The sequence below is a fragment of the Andrographis paniculata genome, unplaced genomic scaffold (genome assembly GCF_009805555.1).
Source record: "Andrographis paniculata isolate CXL003 unplaced genomic scaffold, ASM980555v1 Contig80END, whole genome shotgun sequence".
In the NCBI taxonomy this organism is placed as follows: Eukaryota; Viridiplantae; Streptophyta; class Magnoliopsida; order Lamiales; family Acanthaceae; genus Andrographis; species Andrographis paniculata.
The window spans coordinates 4,814,364-4,837,658 of NW_026137618.1; the positions used below are offsets into that span (position 1 = coordinate 4,814,364).

General features: G+C 28.4%; 3 protein-coding genes across 9 annotated transcripts; 2 read left to right on the forward strand and 1 right to left on the reverse strand.

The window, feature by feature from the left end:
* The first annotated feature begins 4,738 nt into the window (after positions 1-4,738).
* On the forward strand, positions 4,739-10,873 carry LOC127240833 (heparanase-like protein 2). 7 transcript variants are annotated; one of them, XM_051259659.1, is made up of 12 exons: positions 4,739-4,977; positions 5,177-5,222; positions 6,034-6,077; positions 6,152-6,411; positions 6,497-6,533; positions 6,646-6,829; positions 6,929-7,077; positions 7,161-7,394; positions 7,465-7,654; positions 7,729-7,854; positions 8,786-8,885; positions 10,427-10,873. In XM_051259659.1, the coding sequence occupies exons 4-12, from the start codon at positions 6,190-6,192 to the stop codon at positions 10,820-10,822; spliced, it is 1,638 nt and encodes a 545-aa protein (XP_051115616.1). In that variant the 5' UTR covers positions 4,739-4,977; positions 5,177-5,222; positions 6,034-6,077; positions 6,152-6,189; the 3' UTR covers positions 10,823-10,873. The 7 variants fall into 7 exon arrangements, with proteins under 7 accessions (XP_051115616.1, XP_051115614.1, XP_051115617.1 ...); XM_051259657.1 differs by having other exon boundaries at positions 6,165-6,411; XM_051259660.1 differs by lacking the exon at positions 5,177-5,222 and adding an exon at positions 5,793-5,908.
* An 834-nt stretch (positions 10,874-11,707) lies between these two features.
* On the forward strand, positions 11,708-15,318 carry LOC127241120 (protein ISD11-like). Its single transcript, XM_051260025.1, has 2 exons — positions 11,708-12,059; positions 15,131-15,318. The coding sequence occupies exon 1, from the start codon at positions 11,752-11,754 to the stop codon at positions 12,022-12,024; it is 273 nt and encodes a 90-aa protein (XP_051115982.1). The 5' UTR covers positions 11,708-11,751; the 3' UTR covers positions 12,025-12,059; positions 15,131-15,318.
* Positions 15,319-16,577: 1,259 nt separating this feature from the next.
* On the reverse strand, positions 16,578-21,812 carry LOC127241129 (SNAP25 homologous protein SNAP33). The gene is made up of 6 exons (XM_051260034.1): positions 21,625-21,812; positions 18,854-19,510; positions 17,990-18,083; positions 17,701-17,834; positions 16,983-17,080; positions 16,578-16,897 (listed from the first exon to the last, which is right to left on the reverse strand). Exons 2-6 carry the CDS (start codon positions 19,460-19,462, stop codon positions 16,798-16,800), a joined length of 1,035 nt encoding a protein of 344 aa, XP_051115991.1. The 5' UTR covers positions 19,463-19,510; positions 21,625-21,812; the 3' UTR covers positions 16,578-16,797.
* Positions 21,813-23,295: the final 1,483 nt, after the last annotated feature.

Below are 23,295 nucleotides of genomic sequence, written 5' to 3' on the forward strand. Positions count from 1 at the left end.
ACATTAAATTCCGTTATGACCACGTCACCTTATTCCGTTGAAATTTTAACGGTGGGACTAAGGATTAATTTTGATAATTTTTTTTTTTAATGAGACAAAAATATAAAAAAAAAAATGAATTTGATTGGGACTAAAATTGATTTTTACTCTATTTTATTTGAATATGTAAAAAGTTTATATTGTGTTCTAAATCAAGTTCATTTAATTTAAATGCAGTAATTGCTTACAAATAAAATTTATTCCTTATTTTACTAATAAGAAATGGATTCAAATATACAATTAAGCAACTATTTTTTTTTTAAATAAAATTGGCCACATTAATATTAATGATCAAGCAGAGAATCCAAAAATATTAAAATAAATAACTTATATGGTTTTAGTAGGAGGAAGAAGAAGAAACCTTAAATAGCAATTTGGGATAGAAAAGTAAAGTTTGTATTTATTTTAATTCCGAATAATAAAATTTTGAATTGAAATAGTGGTTTAATGTGATATAAATATATATTGATGTAATATTTGAAATATAAAATTAAATTTTAATATAATATAATAAATAAAAAAGAAATACTCCCTTCGTCCGCCTCTAAAAGTCACATTTACCTTTTGCGTCATTGTATTTAACTTAAAAAATATTCTTATATATATATAATTTTTTGTACAAATATCATTCTATTAGTATCTAATGAAAGTATTTTTTTCTTAATTTGTACTATGTTTTAATATAATAATTAATATTTAAAGATCTAATACCAAAAAGTATATGAAACCTTCAGATATTTAATTTAATATTTTAAAAAATATTTTTTAAAATATAATAAGATTAAAACTAAAGTTTTACAACTAAACATGCCAAAAGAAACATCAAAATAATAATAATAATAATAATAATAATGATAATAATAATAATAATAAGCTAAAAGATAAATTGAAACTAAAATTTAATTAGAACACCGGATACTATGAGAGTTTGCTACAGAGAATGAAATTGCGAAGAAATGAGAATAAAATGAAATTGGAAAAAGAATTAAGTAGGGAAAGAGAAATGTAAAATAATTTATTTCTTTAGTATTTTAATTTGAATTTTTTTATGTGAATGATAGGGAATAATGTCGATAATAAAAAAAATTTAATATTTGTATTGAATTATTGATTTTTGTCAGAGAATAAAATATAAATACTCTCTCCCCTCTATCCAGGCTGATTATGTTACAATATTCGAACAAAAAAACTAAAAATATATTGTAATATTTTATTGTAAAAATGAAATAAGTAAAAAAATAAAATAATGGCATTATGAGAACTTTATTGATTACAATTTTATTGATTAAAGTAGAGATAATAAAATTATAAACGAATAAAATTATTTCTTATAAATAAATTATGTATAAATATAACAAATAATAATAAAAAAATATGACGTAATTCTCCCGCACAGAAAGAGAAAGTACTTTATATATATAATCACATTAAATTATCATGTCATTTTGAAAATAAAAATACAAAATAAAAATAAAAATATTGCTTATTTTTAAAAAAAATTTATTATATAAATTCATATTGTGTTCAATAAAAAATATATATATATATACAGAGGCGGAACGAGACCGGGAGGAAAAAGGGGGTTTATTTTTCAAATTTCGAAAATATTATAATCTACTTGTTATTCAATAATTTGATCAATGTAATTATCATATTTTGAAAATTATGCAAAATATCAGTAACAACTACATATTACAATATTATTTTTGTATTGTTTGAAATTGATAAATAGTAAAAAAAAAATTATTAAAAAAAAATATTATCTCCTATCCATTTGATTGAGAACTTTTTGAAAAATATTTTTTTTATTATTATTATTATTTATTTTTTTATTCATATTTATTTTTATAGACTCAAATAATTATTATGATATAAATTTTTTTATTATTCAAAATTTAAAATTTCACAAATACTCTATCAATATTTAGCAATTTTTAATTTATTTATTATATATATTATAAAATATAAATTAAATCTTAAAAGGGGTGGGGTGGGGTGGGGTGGTGTGGAGTGGGGGGAGGGATCCTAGAGTCCCTTGCTTCCACGTACATCCGCCTATATATATATATATATATTTCATATAAAATACTGTATGTAATCATTGTCGATCAAACCAAAATGCTTAAAATATAAAAATGATGATAGCTATTGCGTAAAGATTACATTTGCATGATTCTCTCCAAAGGAATGCCAAAAAAGGAACTACAACAATAGCTATGTTTTTCTTTAAAATTTTATTTTTTTGAAATAAAAAATATATATATATATATTTGTTATCTAATAATAATATATTATAATGGTAAGCGTAGCTATGTTTTTCTTTAAAATTTTATTTTTTTGAAATAAAAAATATATATATATATTTGTTATCTAATAATAATATATTATAATGGTAAGCGTGATATATATATATATATGTACGAATGTGTTGTATAAAATGCATCTATATACTAAAATATACGTACGTGGATACGATGTGTATAATATATGTATAACAGTTTTTAATAATATAAAAATATTTGTTTATATTGAATTATTATTATTATTTAATTTTTGTATGCTCTGATCGGGTTCGGAGTTTGATCAAGAGGTAGATGCCAACCGGATCCATATCCGATGGATTCATTCAGGGTTTGGATTTTGAGTTGAGATTTGAATAGTAAAATTTTTAAATTTGAATAGTTGTATGATATGATATAAATAGGTATTGATTTGATGTTTTGAATATAAAATTAATTTTTAGTATAATATAAAAAATAAAAAATTGGTGTTTGATTTGATATTTTTGGGAAAAAAAATGGAATGAATTGAGGATTTAAAATTCAATCCCCCAAACAAACACACCCTCGCTATATTAATAATTTACCAATATATTAAAAAATAAATCGAAAAATATAATGATATTATATTTTTTAAATTTAATTTATATATTACAATATTTTTAGATAAATTACATAAATTTGGATTTACTGGATTCATTATCAATTTTGATTTATTCTTAAATATATTTAATAAATATAAATAAACTTATTGATTTTTATAAAATCTGTTCAATTTTTTTTATTTCTATATTTTTTTAATAAATAAATATTTTTTATTCATATTAAAAATTCTTAATTTTTTATAAATTTTTTTATTTATTTTTAGTATATAAAATTTTGTTTTTTTATAAAATGACATCTACATAATATATATTTTATTAAAATATAATGTTTAAAATATTTAAATGTATATTCTATACTTAACATTACAAATACCCTGCTACTTTACAATATATTACACAAATATCATTATTTTTATATAATACAATACTAATAAGATTAATTTAATTTTTTTATTTTTATTTTTATTTATACTGTATCCCAATATAATATTAATATTTCTAATATCGTAAAAAGCAAACAGATAGATTGATATAGGACGAAGAGAGTAATACATACTCCCTCGTCTCATAACAAATGATATCATATCTATTTTAGTTAGTCTTGTAACAAATGATATTATCTATACTTAATAAATTTTATTAATTTAATACTTCCTCTGTCCCATAACAAAATATCTATTTCTCCATTTTAGTTCGTCCCATAACAAAGTATCCATTTTTTTTTAGTAATTGTACTATCTACCTAACATTACAAATACCCTTACAACTTATAATGTATTACATAAATGTCATTATCTTTATATCACACGTACTAATAAGGTTATTTTAGTCATTTATACTTTATTCATACTATATCTCAATATAATACTAATATTTCTAAAACTACGTGCAAAAAACAAATGGATACTTCTTTATGGGACGGTGGGAGTATATACTTAACAAATATAAATCAACTTAATTAATTTTAAAATATATAACATTATATATAATGTAAGACCAACTCAAAACACATTTATTTTTTATCTCTCTCTTCGATAAACAAATATTTATATCTACATTTATACTTTTTTTTTTATAAAATTAGTTTACGTTAATTATTTATTTGTTTGTATTATATAAAATTCTTTACAAAATAATATTATATATTTTAATAAAATACTATAGTTTTTAAAATATAAAAATACATATTTTAAAAATTGTTTAATCATATGTCGTACCCGCTAGTACGCTCGTAGATGGTCACATTTACTTTTTGTGTCATCGTATTTAATCTTAAAAATATTTTTATATTTGTATAATTTTTTATACAGACGTCATTCTATTAGTATTATAAGATATTAATCAAAATAATTTTTGTAATATTTTCTTTAATTTGTCATACGTTTTAATAGTAAATAATATCGCGTACATAATATCATGTACATAATAAATAATACTGTATATCTGTCCGGTTCTAAGGGTCTTATTTACTTTTTGCTTGTTGATATTTGAATATTAATTGTTATATCAAAACGTACTATAAATTAAAAAAAATTACAAAAATACTTCAATTAGCGTCTCATAATACTAATAAAAATATATTTGTATAAAAAATTATATAAATATAAATATATTTTTAATATTAAATACAGTGAGAAAACAAAATTTAAATATGATCTTATAAGCGGACCGAAAAAATAAAATAAATCATAACCTAAAAAGTCGTTTCCCCAACTAAAGGTTAAAAATAATAATAAAATAAAATAATTTAAAATATGATATTTGAATTTATTATAAATAATTAGAAACAAACAAACACTAAAGCACACCGTAAAGTATCCAAAAGAGCGATCGTTGCCAAGGCACAAGAACTGTTCACAAGCTAATAGGAAGCATAATAATTGCATCCCAATTCTTAATCGGCGGATTCTCCTCCGGGCGTAGATCTGTAAGAAAAATTATGTGACGACGTCAAGGCGCTGGTTAGTTACCGAAATACAGCTGAATCTCTTCGCAGAAGCTCTGTCAATCGACCTTCATTCCCGCTCGTTAATGGAGATTATGTGAAAACCGAGGTTTCGTGTTTCGTGAGCATTTTTTGTGTAAATATTCATTTTAAAATGCAGAATTTGATTTCGTGAGGTTTTTGTTGGTTGAATTCATTGCTGAGAAGTAAGATCATACACTTTTTTGCTGCTGCTTGTTGATTACTGTCTACTGAGGTTTGGTGTTTCGTGAGCATTTTTTTTTTGAAATATTCGTTTTAAAATGCAGAATTTGATTTCGTGAGGTTTTTGTTGGTTGAATTCATGGATAAGAAGTAAGATCATACACCTTTTGCTGCTACTCTTTGATAACTGCCTGATTTCGCATTTTGAATTTGGAGAATTTTTTTGCGTGTCTTATTCTGTTGTTTATCTTCTTTGTTTATGTTGTTTTTTTGGTTAATGCTGTTTTTTATCAGTCAGAACATTATTTTCTACGTTATTTTTTTTCCATTTAAAGCATCGCATCCATCCATGCTAAATCACTTGTTGACAGTAAAGAAGAAAAATTACGTCCACCTATTTCATCTAAAACTAAGATACAAACGCATACAACAAGAACAAACAGTACACTAACCTTTAAAAGTAAAATTGTGTTCTATACAAGCAAAGTAATATTCCTCTAAAAAATACAGGATTTAGATTTGTTTACTTGTGCTTTGTTTCTTCTGTTTTTTGTATCTTTTTGGTTTGATGTGATTTTTTATATTGAAAATTGGTATTGGATGCCATGTGTTAAAGAAAGATTAGTAAATTGACCAATTAAAAAACTATTTACAATAATTGAGAATTTTCATGTGGTTCTACTGATCTTTCTGGGGTTTTATGTTTTCATAAAACAATAGTTTTGTATCAGAATTCATCAAATGGATCTGAGTGTTCTTTTAGATTGAGATAGATGGATAAGTTGAATCTTTCGATTAGTTCGATGACAGTGTTTTTCGAAGAATTATAATCGGAGGTAGTCATTGTATATCCACCTCTGCTTATGCATAAGTCTTTTGTCATATTTGTAATCTTCTATAGTTAATTTTGTGGGATTTTCTCATGATAATCTCTTCTTTTGTTGTTTGTGTACATTTGCAGTATTCCTGATTAGCTTTTGCGGGATAATTAATCGGTTGAATTTGGTATGGATAGCTATGCTTCTTGAGAGGGATGTTGTAGTTCTTGCAATGAGTTTCTTTCATTTATCCATTCACAGTTTGTATTCGTAGGTTCTGTTACATTCCATTGCTGTAAATGGGATTTCGATTACAAATTCGAAGCTCCATTTTGGTCTTTTTCGTGCTTGTGCCTGCAATTCTTGCACACAAGTCCGAAAAGACTAGTCTTGTTGTGGACACAAATGCAACCGTAGCTGAAACCGATGCTAATTATATTTGTGCTACTCTCGACTGGTGGCCACCCGAGAAGTGCAACTACGGTAACTGCCCGTGGGGATTATCATCTGTTATAAATCTTGTAAGAATATCGGTGTGGCAGAAGAGATTAAAATGTTGTTCATATGTATTTTTTGGTCTAATTCATGTGTTTCTTCTGATTTCAGAACTTATCTCATCCGATTCTGACCAATGCTATCCGAGGTTTGATCGATATACCATGCTCTGTTTTCTTCCCCTGTCTCGTTTAAGTAATTTGAATATTGGCGATGTGTTATCTATGGTGTTTATTATGTCCTTTTTCTGTTTCTGAAAGCTTTCGAGAGTTTGAGAATTAGAATCGGTGGCTCATTGGAGGACCGGATCATATATAATGTCGGGAATCCCCCGCCTTATTGTCCTGAGCTTAAGAAGCAAAACAGTGAGATGTTTGGATTTTCGGAAGGGTGTTTACACATGGAGAGATGGGATGAGCTGAATAACTTCTTCGAAAAAACCGGGTGAGGCCAACTCAGATTCGTTCGATCAAATCTTGCTGTGTATAATGCACATGGTCTTTACGTGTCGATTTTATGATATAACATTGGGATCATTTGCAGAGCCGTCGTGACCTTTAGCCTGAATGCTCTCTACGGGAGGCGCCATATGCAAAACGACGATTGGCAAGGCAATTGGGATTCAACTAATGCCCGTGATTTTATAAACTACACCGTCTCCAAGGGATACAAAATCGATTCGTGGGAATTCGGTACGACTTCTTGAACTATTTTCTTCGAATTCAAACAAAGCCCCCCCGATAAATTTGTAGTTTCAATATTGTCTTTTATGAAGGTAACGAGCTAAGTGGGCACGGAGTGAGCGCTCGAGTCGGCTCCAAGCAATATGGGAAAGATATGATCCAACTCAAGGCATTGAATGATGAACTATACGCAAAATCCGAGTCGATCCCACAACTTTTGGCGCCGGGAGGATTCTACGAAAAGCTGTGGTTCAATAACATGCTTCAAGCCTCGGGTCCAGATGTGATCAACGGTGTCACACATCATTTGTACAGCCTCGGCGGAGGTGAATTCTTGTTCATATTACGCAAGAAGTTTAGCGTTCATGATCGAAATAAACTCTTCCGTTCTTGCAGGAAACGACGGCAACCTCAAGAATAAAATCCTAAATCCCGACTTCTTAAACAAGGTATCATCTACATTCATCAATCTTGCTTCGACTATTCGAGCCAATGGCCCTTGGGCGTCCGCCTGGGTTGGCGAATCCGGTGGCGCCTACAACAGCGGTGCTAAGGGGATATCCGATACATTTTTGTACAGCTTCTGGTAATCAAATCTTTTTATTCATTTTTTTCCTATTAACATTCGACAAATGAGTTTAAACTCGAATTGGAATTTAGGTATCTTGATCAGCTCGGAATGGCGGCTAAGCTTCACACAAAGGTATATTGTCGACAGAGTTTTATCGGTGGATTTTATGGGCTCCTAAACACCGATACATTCCTTCCGACTCCAGATTATTACGGGTAAGATACTCTCCTATCTCTTATATATAAGTTCTTGGTTGCTTATATATGATTAGAGATGTTATGAGAATTGAGCTATTCAATAGTAGCGGGTAAATTTTGAAAATTTTTGTTGATCATAGTAGCGGGTAAATTTTGAAAATTTTTATTGAGTTGAGTAGGCTCGACTTGAAAAATATTGATAAAATTCAATAGGGTGATAGTTCTTACTATCTTTATGTGGCTCTAAGGTTCCATTTACTTTTTGCATATTGATATTTGAATGTTAATTATTATGTGAAAACGTAACACAAATTAAAGAAAAATGACAAAAAAATAATTATATTAGTGTCTTACAGTACTATTATAACGACATTTGTCCAAAAAATTATACAAATATAAGAATATTTTTAATGTTAATATAATAATGCAAAAGGTAAATGAGACCATTAGAGCAGAACGGATGGAGTATTATCTTTTTAATATATAATTAGATAAATTATAGCTCATTTATATAATTAATAAGCTTGAGCTCGCCTCGATCAAAGTTGAAGCCAAGTTCAAAAATAAAATACTTGACTCGGCTTTGCTCGAACAAAAGTTTTAGATGAAATATAATTATTTCACCCAACATTAATGCATTTATGTTGAAGTACTACCTCCCGAGAACAATAGTATCATATTGCTAAGCGAGTTCGAATCAAATCAAAATGGCAAATGCTCTTGGGTTTAATGTAGTCAATAGTGAAGTGTGTGATGATATCCGGTTAAGTTGAGGTAGGAGTGACAGTAAATTGGTAATTGAATTATGACTATTTAGGCGAGAGGATCTTAAACGAAAAGTGGGACTATTCGAGTGGGAGTATAATTATGTCGACATTATATTTAATGAGATAGTTTGTCGATCATTGTCTTCCAAAGATAGTCATTTAATCTAGTTTCCACTTCTCAGCGCGCTTTTGTGGCATCGACTTATGGGAAAAGGCGTGCTCGCCATCAACAACAATGTGTCGCGCTATTTACGAGCTTACGCTCATTGTGCAAAAGCAAGAGTAAGAGCACACCTCCATCCCAAGTTGATTACATATTTTTGTTCTCGCATGAAATTTCATATAGTACTCCCACCGTCCGCTTAAAAGGTTGACATTTGTTTTTTTGTATGTTGATATTTGAATATTAATTATTATATCAAAACGTAGTACAAATTAAAGGAAAATAACAAAAATACTTTTATTAGTGTCTTCTAATACAAATATAATGACATTTGTGTAAAAAATTATACAAATATAAAAATATTTTTATTATTAAATACAATTACGCAAAAGGTAAATGTAAACTTATTAAGTGGACGGAGGGAGTATAATTTTTATAGTGTTTTTTTTTTTGCTAGTTTAAAATATTTTTACAAATTGTCTTTAGAATAGTAAAATGTGAAAAAAGAGGTGTAGAAATAAAAGTTAAATAAGTTTTTGGAAAATTTCAAATTATAGCAAAAGTCTTATGACTTATGGTAGAGAAAGTACAAATATCATAGCCCATTATGTGTCATAATTTGACTACATATATGAGGGTTATTAATTTTTGATAAATGCTATTCATTATTTTAGTCATTTAAGCATATTAGATTTAGAAATAGTTTTATATTTCATTTGCCACCATTTTAATAATCCTAATTATACACGTGGCATTTTATAAATATAGTACTCCATTGAAGGGTGACGTTTACTTTTTGCACGTAAATTTTTTAATATTAATACTCCCTCCGTCCTATTGAAAAGTTACTATTTTCTATTTTTGTCCGTCCCAAAACAAGGTTACCATTTCCTAATTTAATAATTGTACTACCTACTTCACATAATAAATACCCTTACAATTTACAATATATTACACAAATGTCATTACTTTTCTATTACATCATACTAACAGGGGTATTTTTGTCATTTTTACTACAATCCAATATAATACTAATATTCAAAAATCTACGTGCAAAAAGCAAACGCCACCCCTGTTGCGGGACGGAGGGAGTATTATATTTGATTGTAGTAAAAATGATAAAAATATCTCTGTTAATATTGTGCAATATAAAAGTAATAGCATTTGTATAATATATTGTAAGTTGGAAGGGTGTTTATTATGTTAGGTAAATGATACAATTATTAAATTATGAAAGACAAAAAAATATGAAAAATGACAATCTTTTAATTGGACAGAGAATATGTGTTATTTATTATTATTTTTTGCTTCAATCAATGTGATGATTGAATATTAGCACCATCCTCTAATCACCTTATGAAAGAAATTATAGATAGCATATAAAAATATAACATACAATACATGTTAGTATAAAGTATTAATACGTGTTGTTAATTCTATTATATATATATACTATAAATTTATATCTAATGTGTTGTATGTGCTATAAGCACGATGCTGAAATTGCCGTCCATTTTGTTGCAGTTAATTTTAAAAACTAAAATAGTAAAAGATATCGCTCAGTCAAAATTTTAAAATATTATATATATATATATATTTCTCTGTTATTATTATTTTTTTTAATATGACTTTTCTTATGTAAATTATATTTACGTAACAGGATGGTGTAGCGATACTTCTTATCAACTTGAACAAGAAAACGACATACTATGTCGACATTTCTAGCCTCAACAACATAGAGCCATCAATTATAGAACAAAAGGGAGTCGAGAAAGGGTCGTTCTCCCATGTCATTAAAAGATCCATCTTATGGATCGGGAACAAAGTGCCGGTCGATGATCTATACCGCGAGGAATACCACTTGACACCCTCGGGTGGTAATCTTCAAAGTCGAACCGTATTGTTGAATGGAAGGCCATTACGGCCGAATCAACAAAATGGAGCCATCCCGGACTTGGCTCCCGTCCTAAAAGATATAAAGTCTCGAGTAAAAATTGATCCTTTATCCATCAAATTCGTTGTACATCCGTACATTGATGCTCCCGGATGCAAGTGAAAGTATGCTTGTAAAATATCTTTCTTTTGAATAAAGGCAAGGTTTGTTAAATGCATTTCTTTATATTCAAAATGTCACATTTGTTTCATTTCGATTTAAATATTATAGATTTTTAATATGATATTTTATTGAAAATTATAGAAATTGAGTAGTAAAAAAAATTGAATTTGAGTAAAAAAATCAAATAGCTCCATCACTTTTAATTATTACTTCTTTTATCTACGTAATATGTCATTTTCTTTTTAAATATGATTATATTTTAATGGCATTTTAAAATTTTTAATATTAATTAAATTATTTAATTATTTTTACTAATATACTTATTAATTATAATTTATCTAAATTCTCAGCCTATCTTATTGAACATAGGGAGTACTATTAAAAGTAAAAAATAAGAAAATTAAAATGTATTTAGTTTCTATTTGAAATTAAGATTATAAATGTCCAAACTTTAATAAAAAAAAAATAAAAAAATAAAAAAATTCTCACTCTTCCATCAAAATTAGTTATATATTTCAAGTAAGGTATAAAAAAAATATAATTAATTTTGACTTGAAGAGTATATTCTTTTGAGTGATTTATTTCTATTTTTATTATTTATAAAAAAAATTAAAAATATCAAATAAAAATTTATTTTTATACTTTTTTATATTATATTAAATATTAATATAATACAATAATTTTTATTCATATAATATTAAATAATTATTTATATTCAAAATTTAACTATTTAAATTAAAATCTTAAATTAATTTTCAAATAGGATTTTATTAGATTTTTTAAAATTATAAAAAGCATTTTTGAATTTTTGTGGATTTTTTAAATCTTTATTCGAATATTATTTTTTTATGCACATGTATATATATATATATGTAGGAGTATATTGTTTATATTGTGAACTAAAAGATTGCGAGCAAGCAGCAGCATCAATGGCGTCGGCGCCCACGCGTAACGAAGTGATCTCGCTCTTCCGTTCCTTCTTACGGACGGCGCGTGGATTCACGGACTACAACGTAAGGGAGTACGCCAAGCGCCGCGCGGTCGACGCCTTTCGCCGCAACGGCGGCCTCTCCGACCCGGCGGATGCAGCCGCTGCCTTCGCCGACGGCAAATCGCAGCTCGTCGTCGCCAAACGCCAGTCCGTCGTCTACTCGCTCTACTCTCCCGGCTATAAGAACGTCATGGAAATCGAGCGCTCGTAATATCATTCAGGCTCACCTCTTTTCTCTCCATTTAGGTCAGTATTTCAATTCTAGGGTTTACAACAAACTACTCTGTTGAAATTGATCGATTTTGATCTTTGTGCGTGACACTCCTCACGATTAATCGACATTGATGATTTTGGATCTTCAAACTAATTCGATGATTCACATTTTTCGCTGTTTTCATCAATTTCATTAAAGGAATTCGATAATTAATGATTTTGTTCTACTCATTTCTTGAATAATCTTCACTGAAATCCCACAATTCACATTTTTCGCTGTTTTCATCAATTACATCAAAAGAATTCGATAATTGATGATTTTGGTTTATTCATTTCTTAAATAACCTAATTCGATAATTCACATTTTTCCTGTGTTCATCAATTATACATAAGGCTTTTTCTACTATATAATGGATTTGTGGCTTTGCAATCAGCTAACTTCAACACTCAACTCTAATTGATTTTATCAGTGTGTGATGTTTTTTCTGGCATAGTTTTGATGCTATTCAATTGTTCTAGTTATTTAATTTAGGTCTTCTTTTGCTGCTAGTTCCTTCCTTAGGAAGGTTTAGATTTAGGGTGTGTTTGTTTGGGGGTTTAGGATTTTGGTTTAGGATTTGAACAGTGTGATATAAATAGGTATTGATGTTATATTTTTTAATGTAAAATTGATTTTGTGTAATATAGAAAATAAAAAATAGGGATTTAATTTGATGTTTTTTGAGGAAAAAAATTTGATGAATGCCTGAATGGTAGAAAGTGGGTGAAGTTTGATAAGATAACACACCCTTTTTACACAAAACATTTTTAAGAATTTGCCGAAAATTTCACGGGTGGTGAAGAAATCTATTTTTTTCTACAGATCTATCATATATTGTCAAATATTATGTGCTCTGTATAAACTAGGGATGTGCTTGTTGTGTTTTTAGTCTAAGGTGTTTTTTTACAGTAGGTATAGAGAAACTTCGGTAATAGTGGATAGAGTGTATATATTATATATTTTGTGTATATATATGGATATATTGTACTTTTTATAATATTAATCGGAAAGCTGGTCGAAAATTCTTTCTTGGAAGATCACTCCCAAGATATTCATATTGAAGAAATCTTGGCTCTGATTTAGATGTAAATTTTGGAATTTTGAAAATTGTAAAAGGTTGGGTATTTGATTCGACCATTTAAGAAGAAAAAGGTTTTTTTATGTACTAATTTTTTTCTTAAAAAAATTTATGTTGATGAATAGTGCCGAAAATTGCAAAAGTAACTAAATAAACAGAGCCTTTGTTATTCAAAATGTTACAAATTTGTTTCTTTAACCATATCAAAACTAGATTGGCCAAAACTGTGTTGCCGTATAGAGTGTGGTAAACCGAAGCATGATCCCATGAAAGGAGCATTTTTAGAGCTGATTATGGCGCCTTATATTTTGTGGAAGTCTTCTAAGTTTTTAGTCTTTTACCATATCGAAACATGATTGGCTAAACTGCTTATCGTAAACTGAAGCATGATCCCATCGACAAGAGTAATGTAGAGCTGATTTTCTTGCTTGATATATTAAGGAACTTGGTTGATAATACCTCTTGATGTCGTAATTAATGGTGAGATAGAGTCGAGCTTAGATAGCATGCTGCTTAATAACTTTTTGAGCTCGACCTTGAGTTGATTGACGAAATTTACCACTAAATTCGACTGATATGAAGACAAGAAAATTTAGAAAATAAACACTAGTTTGCTTAAACTTAAGATATTTAGAAATCTTAGAAATAATAAAAGGTGTATTTAATTTGTTGTTTTATTTTATTCTTTGTAATAGTGATTGGATTTGATGTTTTAGAAAAGAAAATAGTGCTTTTTATAGGAATTTGGGAGGATTGTACAATGAAGAAATTGGTGAGAAAAAAAATGTTGGGGACTCACTTCGAGCTTTTAGGTGAGACGGTCATTCTGCATCCCGATAAAAAAAAAAAAAAATTATCGAAGTAAACAATAAGTTCATAGATTCAAGAATCTAGCGTCTTTTCCGTTCAATAACTCACTTCACCTTCGAGTTAATTCACTAACTTACCAATATTAGTTAAAAATAATCATATAATGTTTTCCGTGTAGCTCGATAAAAACTTGATGTGATAAACAAGTCAAGTGGCTTGAGATTGAGTTTGAGTCGAATATTATTCAATGTGAACATCGAATCAAATATGAACTACAACTGAATTGATTCCCCTTTCCTCCCCGTAGTGTTTAACCGATACTACTTTCAATGAACATGCTGCTTTGCTAGTTTGAGAATTAACCACTTTGATAGGCTCATTATTGTTCGAAGAAGAGTTCACAAACTTTATTCATCTTGCTCAATGGAATGCGTGCTAACCAAGGTCAAATTTGCTTCGAAAGTTAAATATATCCTTCATCTCACACACTAATTTTGTAGTAGATTAAAAAATAATATATATATATATATTTTTTTTTATGAAATTACCTTTATGTTTATGTATAATGGCATGATGGCATTTTGCTAAATAGAGGTAAGAGTGAAAATAAATGGATAATTGGGTTGGGAGGGTAACACATAGTCCATAAATGGAGAAGTGCTATGTAGGTGGGAAATGGTTATACTATTGTTGATTAAGTTTAAATAGCACATAAATAATAATAATAATAATAATACAATAAATGGTTTCAAAGCCTGCAACTTGCAGTAAATATTTTAAGGTTTGCTTAATGAATAGATCATTATGTGATGAAATCAACAGTAGTGTGTACTATCCCGTAAGAAATGGTTTGGTGGCGCCTTCCGGTCTTGCCTGTCATATATGGTTCACCTAGCCTGACTTGTCTTGAAAAAAAAAAAAACGATGGTGATTTATTGTTGTCAATTCATATGTTGCATTCGGATTATATTTGTATGTATTTGGTGCGTTGTCAGCACACTATGTTAAAAGTGCTCAATCAGCAACCGTAACCGCAGCCTTAGGTAGGACAAATCTAAATGGAAAGCGTGTCTATTTTAGTAGAGACGGAAGGAGTATTTATTGTACTTCCCTTACAAAAACAATGCCAATGCCGCTCACGCTAATATCACATTTTGAAATTGTGCCCTGTTTCAGGAATCAATAAAGACATATAATAACGGGGGAGCGCAATGGATAAAAGGGATTGTTGTATAGCATCCGATACTCTATATGTAGTTCGAAAACAATAAATAGGTTCTTCCACACACATACATAATACATAATGTTTAGGAGGAAATGAATAATTTGAAGCTTTTTATATACATGTTATAATTGATCCTCTATTTTTGGGAGTTTTTGTTTTGCATTTGTTATGTTTGTTTGGAATTTGGTTTCAGTATTTCCTTTAAAATTCAGCACTGCGCTGACGACACACCACAGCACACGGTGTGTCTACATTTATATGAACTAACACAATTACCCAAATTCAGCGCTAAATAAAAAGACAAATATTTGTATGACTGACTTTTTTAAAAAAGATAATAAAAATTAGTGAATTGTATTGTTGTAAATATATTAATTGTAGGGTATCATTCATTGATAAGAAATGATGTAAAAAATGAGATGGATACATTTTTATTTTTTTTTTTGTGAATGGATAAGGTGTTATTTAGTCTCAAAATATTGAATGTGTTATTTCTTTATTTCAAATTAAAAATTTTACCATTTTAAATATATATATATTTTTTTCTCAATATCAAATTAAATTATTATTTAAATTAAAATTTAAATCTTTCACTCTAATGTTTGTACAACCATCAACAATTTTTAAATACTTGCAAATGTGTGTTCATTTTACTGGGCACAAATTTTAATAAAAATAAGTAATAATGATTACTTTTTTCTTTTATATTAAACAAAAGTACAAAAATATAATAATTTTTTACTTAAAAAGAAAATAATAATAATTTTTTCTTTTATAATAAAAAAAAAACAAAAATATAATAATTTTTTATTTAAAAAAAAAATGATAATATTTTTCAATGACAATAAAAAAAAAAAAAGTTAGCATACATTTAAAAGACGAAGGGAGTAATATATTTTATTATATGAAAGAAATTTTTTAAACAGATAGTATAATTCATTAACTTATTATTTTGAGCTGTACGTATATAGCATACAATATTAGCAATGGTTGAAGAAATGTAGAGCAAAAAGAGTGAGAGTGAGGCTCTATTTGTTCGTAGCTTTCTAATTCTCATTTTCCTCAAAAGTTCTATTTTTATTTTCTTCTACCTTGCCCCACCTAAAAATAGTCAAAAAAATTATAATATATGAAAAAAGTTATGGTATCATATTATTCAAAAAAATAATATACTCCTTTCGTCCGCTATATTTCCATAAAGAAATTTTTAATATTAAATACAATGACACAAAATGTAACGTGACCATCAGAGGCAGATGGAAAAAGTATTATACATTAAAAATCAATATTAAAGTCAAAATATAGAATCTAACAATTATTTCAATTCAACCTTTTACGATTCAAAACTTCAAACCTAACCTCAAAAATCAACAAGGAAACAAACAAAACAAATACAAATTTCCAACACTACAAATTCCAGCATTAAGCAAACACATGTTATGTTTTTCCACAGTTTAGTTAGTCAGATCTCAACGAAACCGACGATCCGAATCATATAATGCCGGCGTCATTGTAGTCGAAACAATGCAAGACAAAATGCCAACGATACTATAAACTTCTGTCTAGCTAATAAATCGAGCAATGGTAGTAAAGCTTAGTTATCTTCGTCGTAAAATAGCTACTTACCAAGTAAACGGCGCGTGCGCTGATTCGCGCCTTTCACTCTGAAACTTAGCTCCTCCACGTCGTCCTGAAAATGGTCCATCGCCTTGTTTTGCCTGCGCATTCGTAAAAACACACAATATATATATATATCTTTAAAGTGTCGAGAATAAAAATGCAACGTAAAGAATTTTAACTGACCGATCGATTTCAGATCCCATGTCCAATGCCATCTCCTTAAGCTCTCCCAAAATATTACTTAAATCCAATAAAGCATCGTCTTGCTTCAATTTCTCGACCTAAATATAGATACAGAACATCAAAAAATATCCAAGGTTGTGTTCTTTTGTGGATTTTATCACATATGTTTATTATTCATATTCTTTTTTCTCTAAAAAAATATAAAATCAAACCATTACTTTTTTATTTTTATCATATATTTTTATTATTCATATTCTTTTTCCTCTCCAAAAATATCAAATCAAATAATTACTTTTTTATATATATATTATACTATAAATAAATTTTGCATTCAAAATATCACATCAATATATATTTATATCACATCAAAATAGCTATTCAAATTCAACTTTTTACTATTCAAAAATCCAAACTCACAAACAAACACACCCTAAACATGCTGTATCATTAACCTAAAACAACAAAAAGCTTCTACAAAAAAAAAAGTCCACATTAAGAGAGTAATCTATATCTTTGTTCATGAACACATAGGGTGTGTTTGTTTTGAGATTGTTAGAAAAGAAATTTTTTTCTGTGAGGCATACAAGATCGTGTAGGAAATATAAAAATAATGAATGTCTGTAGTGTATTTACTTTTTTTGGGAAAATGTGTAGGAAGAAAATTAGAAAGAACAAAGCTATACTTAATTAATTGAATATCAAATGTCACCAAACATACCTCGACTTTCTGCAATGCATTTGCGGGCTCGGTGGTGGTTTCTGCGCCTGTACGGCGTCGTTCCTTTGAGGCAGAAATCAATCCCAATTTTTCCCTCTGCTCCAAGTGGTTACCTTTCCGAAGAACTGGATCGTCTACATAATCACCAAAGTGTTATACCCGTACGAAAAAATGCTCGACCAAAGTGCATTGATTGCATATATCTTATATTGGTCATAAGATTACCATCTTAGATATAAGACAGGTTCGATTAGTTAATATTTGAAGAAGGTGGAAAGGTGCAAAATACCTCTTGTGATTACAGGGCCGCTTATTGGGCGAGTCTTCTTAGGCTTCCATGTCCGGGAGAACATGCCCCCGAGGCTTCCTAAAAGCTTCTCACCCTAAAAACATCGATATAATCGAGATCTTGTCAAAAAAAAATTTACGCAATTTTTGGAGGACATTTTAGAAGGAAAAGAATTTTCGAAACATGTATTTCTACCAAATATATAGGTTTCGGAAAATTAACACTATATTGGATATTCTACATTCTAAAGTGACCATCTAAACATCATCGGGCCATTTTATATCAAATCAAATATTCTTTTTGTTCCACTCAAAAGCTTTTTTTTTTTTTGTCCAATTAACCCGAAAATATACATTACCTATTACAGTAAAAATGTTCTCATATTAATATCAAAATACTTTAACTTTTATATGAATTATAAACATATTATTAATTATTAATTATTCATAAAGTACGAAGGAAAAATTTATCAAAATATTCTTACACACCCGTACTAATCAATGAAATATTATTATTCCTTAATCCATTACAAAAAAGTAGATATATATAATTGGATGGGACGAGGGAGTATTACGAATACTATTCACTACTGGGTAAAACACATAAATAGGAATTTGTATAATGATCCTTCCTCGTGTTAACAAAATATTTTTATGCATACAATCTCGATATTGTCATAATTTATTTATACAAATATAGGGATTCTATCCATCAAAGAGACATAGTACATATATTTATATATAGAATATACCCTTGACTGTATATTACCATTCAAGTAATCGAAGTTGACAATTTCCTAGCTAATGCTCAATAACTTAAAAACTAAAGTGTGAGAATAAAAAAATCGATAATTTTGATACATACCCTGCTAAGGTCCTGATCAATGTCGGCAGCAACCATGTGAGTATGTGTAAGTTGTTCTCCTTGTTGATGCAGAGTTACCAATGTTTTAGTCGCGGATTCTCTCATGTCCTCAGCAATCATGAGACAGTTATTAACCGCATTTGTAGTCTCCTCAGCTTTATACAGAGCGTAGCTCTCGAGTTCCTCTACAGTCTGATTCTCTAACCCTCCTGCATCACGGAAACCATTCTTGTATCTATTTTTTGTTGCTGAAGCATGATAGATCCGAGAGGATGATGTATCCTTGACATCATCATCGTCATCAAAAGGATTTGTACCCAAGCCGGGAGAAAAGCGAGAAGGCTCTGAGGATTTTCTTCCCGGGGTTTTCAGTGTTAGCTTATTGTCTATCTCATCATCAGAGTCAAAAGGATTGGAGCGGCCGTTCACAGAGAACTTGCCATTGGTTGCATTGTGTTTGGATGTTTTTCCCGAGCTTTTACGGATTTGCTTATTATCCAGCTCGTCATCCGAATCAAAAGGGTTGGTGCTACCACTCCCTGAAAACTTGGTTCCACCAATGTTGTGCTTGGAGAATCTATTTAAGGGAGATTTCGTCAATCCAGACATTTTTTTTCCAACTGGCAAGTTCCCGGGGAAGAAAGAAGCTTCGGATCCCTGAAAATTACAAAATAAGAAACTAAATAAATTATGCGAATACCGTCATTCTTGCTGCTGATAAATACAGCTACAAAACCTTATGGAACAAACACACTAAGAAAAGTAGAATAAAAAGAACATGAAGACATGAGAATGGACAAGATCAAAGAATTCGTCCATAAAGTATAAAAACATAAAATAAAATGTAGGAAAAAGATTGAATTCGTTTGTGTTTTCAATCTTTTTTATTTTTATCCTCCGACATATATTACATCCAATACATGTTCATTCAAACATTACATTCAAATGTATTTTCTATTTAAAACATCACTCCCCAAGAAAATTCATTCAATAAGTAAATAGATTCAGATCTAAAATGTCAAAAATCATACCTATTTATTTATTTAAAATAATATATCAAAAAACTTAATTTCCATTTGAAAGAAAAAAGAAAGAAATTCAAATTCAAAATACCGAAAACATCCAACACACAAACCGAACATCCCTAATGGTCTGAAAGAGGCATTTAGGTATGATCTCTTGTCCCATGTGTCAATTACCACAAAACATAGTCACATAATTTATAACCTAAATATGAATAAACTACAGGTTTGTTTCTTTTCCAAAAAAATTTCAATATATTTTACCAAATAAATTAATATATTATGCACTCTCATTATTTTTATATTATTTATACAATTACCTATGCCTCATATTAAAAACAAAAAATTCAAACCAAAAAACAAAACACCCTACAAATTACTCTCCTTCAAAACACACCTGCTTTGGTTGTGGTTTTTACACCAACTCCCACTACTAACTAATTTTTTGCCTTGAAAATAATTAAACCGAACACCTATTTTTCTTTATATTAAGCTACAAATTTATTCATATTCAAAATGTTACATTAATATCTATTTAAATCAAATCAAATAATTATTTTTGACACCAACTCCCACTATTCACTAAGTTTTTCCTCCAAAACCATTAAACCAAATACATATACATATAAACATTTTTCATATTACATTAATTTTACATTCAAACAAAGTGTATCAACACCTACTTATGCCTAAACAACCACTTCTTACCCTAACTCCCACAATTCACTAATTTTTACCTTTCATGAACCATTAAACCAAATATCAAATATTTTATTTTTTTATATTATATTATAAACTAATTTTACATATAAAATATCACATGAACACTTATTATATCGCATCAAATAATTATTTCAATTCAAAATTCCAAATCATCATCATGACTATTCGTCGACGCCTATCTCCTCTGTTACGTCTGGCTTTGCTCGAGAAAAGGATCTGCTCTTGCCGTTCGTTAGGGATGAACTCTTCCGAACAGATTTTATCTAGAACACCAAAAACGGCCAACACCGGATTCTAGCCCTGAGGCTCGATTCTCTTTGATTTTTTTTTTTTTTTCACTTTCTTTACTATGCAGTAAACACGAGTTCCTTTTTTTTTCAAAAAAACATTATTTACACTCATAGGTTACCACATCAAACCACTATTTTAACACAAACATAAATCAAACAAACCCTTACTATTTGATGTTCGAAAACCCCTACATTTTTTGCTTTGTAAAAAATCCTCAAGAAAATAACCAAAAATTAACCAACACTGTAGAGAGGTAAACTATACTAATTAAAAAATGAGCGGACTGCGTCTTTCAGTTTTGTTCCATTTCCACACATTTCGTAACCCTAATTTCTGAATTACCCCAAATACAATTCTCCAATTCTTTCGTGAATTCAAAAATTAACGCCAACCAACAACACTCACAGAAACCAAATCCTTCCTTAACCCCTAGTAATTCACAGTTTCAAAATTCCACAGATTCGTGAACCGCCAAAAACACACAGCACAATCACAGTAGAAACACATCCAAAAAGGCGAACAGAAAAAGGTCGAAGTCTTTTCACAATGAGATTCACTCAGTAAGGACTTTCAATTTCAGATCACTCACTACCAATCTAACAAAAATAAAATAAAATACACAAACAGATCATCTAACAAAAATGAAAAAAAGAAGGTAAAACAGTTCAATATTCCCAACTCTATTCGGTAAATAATTTCCAACAAGATGAGTCAAAATTTCAAAGCGGTTAATACCTCAAGTTTTCTCCGGTAAGAGAGCGAGAGGGAGAGGAGCGGGACAGGAATCTTGGATTGGATTGCAGAGAACTCCGGAAGCAACGGGCCAACGGCTCTTTACGGAGGAAACTAGAGAGAGAGAGAGAGAGAGTGGGAGAGAGAATTTGAAACGAGTTAATAATGCGTGGTGAGAGAAAAGACCGAAATTGCAATTTGCTTTAGTTCTTATGGCTGCGTCCGTTTATGCAGATTTGTGGTTGGATTTTGAAAATAAAAAATTTAAAATTTAAACAATTATTTATTTTTATTTTTTTTTACGTAAAATTAAATTTGAGTATATTTTATAATTTTTTTTAATTTAATATATTAATTTTTAAATAAATAGTCGTGATTGTTTGTTTGATTTTAGTCTAAAATTGATTTAAAATAAAATATTATTAATTTTATTTTTTAAAAATAATAAATTTGTCCACTCAGTTAGATTTTTTAAATTTATATAAAAAATTGTATTGATAATATAAATAATAATGTGTTGAATGGTCGACTGTTTATGGATAGATAACGTTTAATGTGTGTATTTTTTTAATAATATTTACGAAGAATTGTTTTATTAAAAAAGACATTCTAATTTTCAGTTAAAAATAATTTTTTATGTTAGTATAAAAAACTAAGTTGATAATATAAAAAATATATTTTATACTCTATGTACAGTATTTATAATAATAAAAAATAAAAATAAAAATATGTAAATATTAAAAATGATCGAAATAAATATATTTTTAACATATAGAGTGCGTATATATAATATATTCTGTATGAATATATGTGTATATTATGTAGAAAAGAGTATTGGGTGAACTGGTACATTATTATAACTATTTTTAAAATATAATTTTTTAAAAAGAAATCGATTACATTAAAAAAAAAAAAAAATACTAAAAAATTATTATTTCCATTCCATTTATAAGTAAATATTTAATTTTAGTCCAAAATTTTAAAAATAATAATATTTTAATTGTAATACATAGTTAAAAATAATATAAAGACAAGTTTATCATTGTTTTTTCGATGTACAATTATTTTTACTGTAATAAAAAATAAATATTTTTAGTGAGATAAATAAAAATGATAAAAAATATATATATATATACTTTCAAATGGAATGAATTTCTACAATTTTTTTGCACTTTATTACAATTAATTGAGAAAAATAATCGTATCGGTTATACTATTTTTACTTTGTAAAATAGATATTATACTATATTACATTGTATATTTATAAAATATTAATTATCTTTAGCTTACGTGCAAAAATTAAATAAGAAACTTACCGATAGGGTGAACGAAAGGAGTATATATATTATGAATAATTGTTCCACCTAAAATTACTAGGCTATTTGGTTTATGAACTTTTTTGGTGGGATTGAGATTTATTATATTTAGGATTTGGAATCTCATATTATGTTTGGTTGGTAAAATGTGGTAGGATTTATATTTCGTGAATTTGGACTTTTTATATTCTAATAAACTCGAGACCGAGCCCGATCTATTTATTTGAAGTTAAGTCCAATTATAATATTTTCTAATAAAATAAATAAATTTTAATATACATTGGATCTGGTACATGTATAATTTTAAATTAAAATTTAAGAATTATAAAAAAAAAATGAATTCTTCGGAACCATCAAG

Excerpts from the sequence above, each read along its gene's own strand:
- LOC127240833 (XM_051259659.1), top strand. The coding sequence starts at position 6,190 with ATGGGATTTCGATTACAAATTCGAAGCTCCATTTTGGTCTTTTTCGTG. Across the intron at positions 6,412-6,496 it reads TATCATCTGTTATAAATCTT|AACTTATCTCATCCGATTCT; the intron begins GTAAGAATATCG and ends TTCTGATTTCAG. Across the intron at positions 7,855-8,785 it reads CCGACTCCAGATTATTACGG|CGCGCTTTTGTGGCATCGAC; the intron begins GTAAGATACTCT and ends TCCACTTCTCAG.
- LOC127241120 (XM_051260025.1), top strand. The coding sequence starts at position 11,752 with ATGGCGTCGGCGCCCACGCGTAACGAAGTGATCTCGCTCTTCCGTTCC.
- LOC127241129 (XM_051260034.1), bottom strand. The coding sequence starts at position 19,462 with ATGTCTGGATTGACGAAATCTCCCTTAAATAGATTCTCCAAGCACAAC. Across the intron at positions 18,084-18,853 it reads TTGATCAGGACCTTAGCAGG|GGTGAGAAGCTTTTAGGAAG; the intron begins GTATGTATCAAA and ends CGATGTTTTTAG. Across the intron at positions 16,898-16,982 it reads ATGGGATCTGAAATCGATCG|GCAAAACAAGGCGATGGACC; the intron begins GTCAGTTAAAAT and ends ACGAATGCGCAG.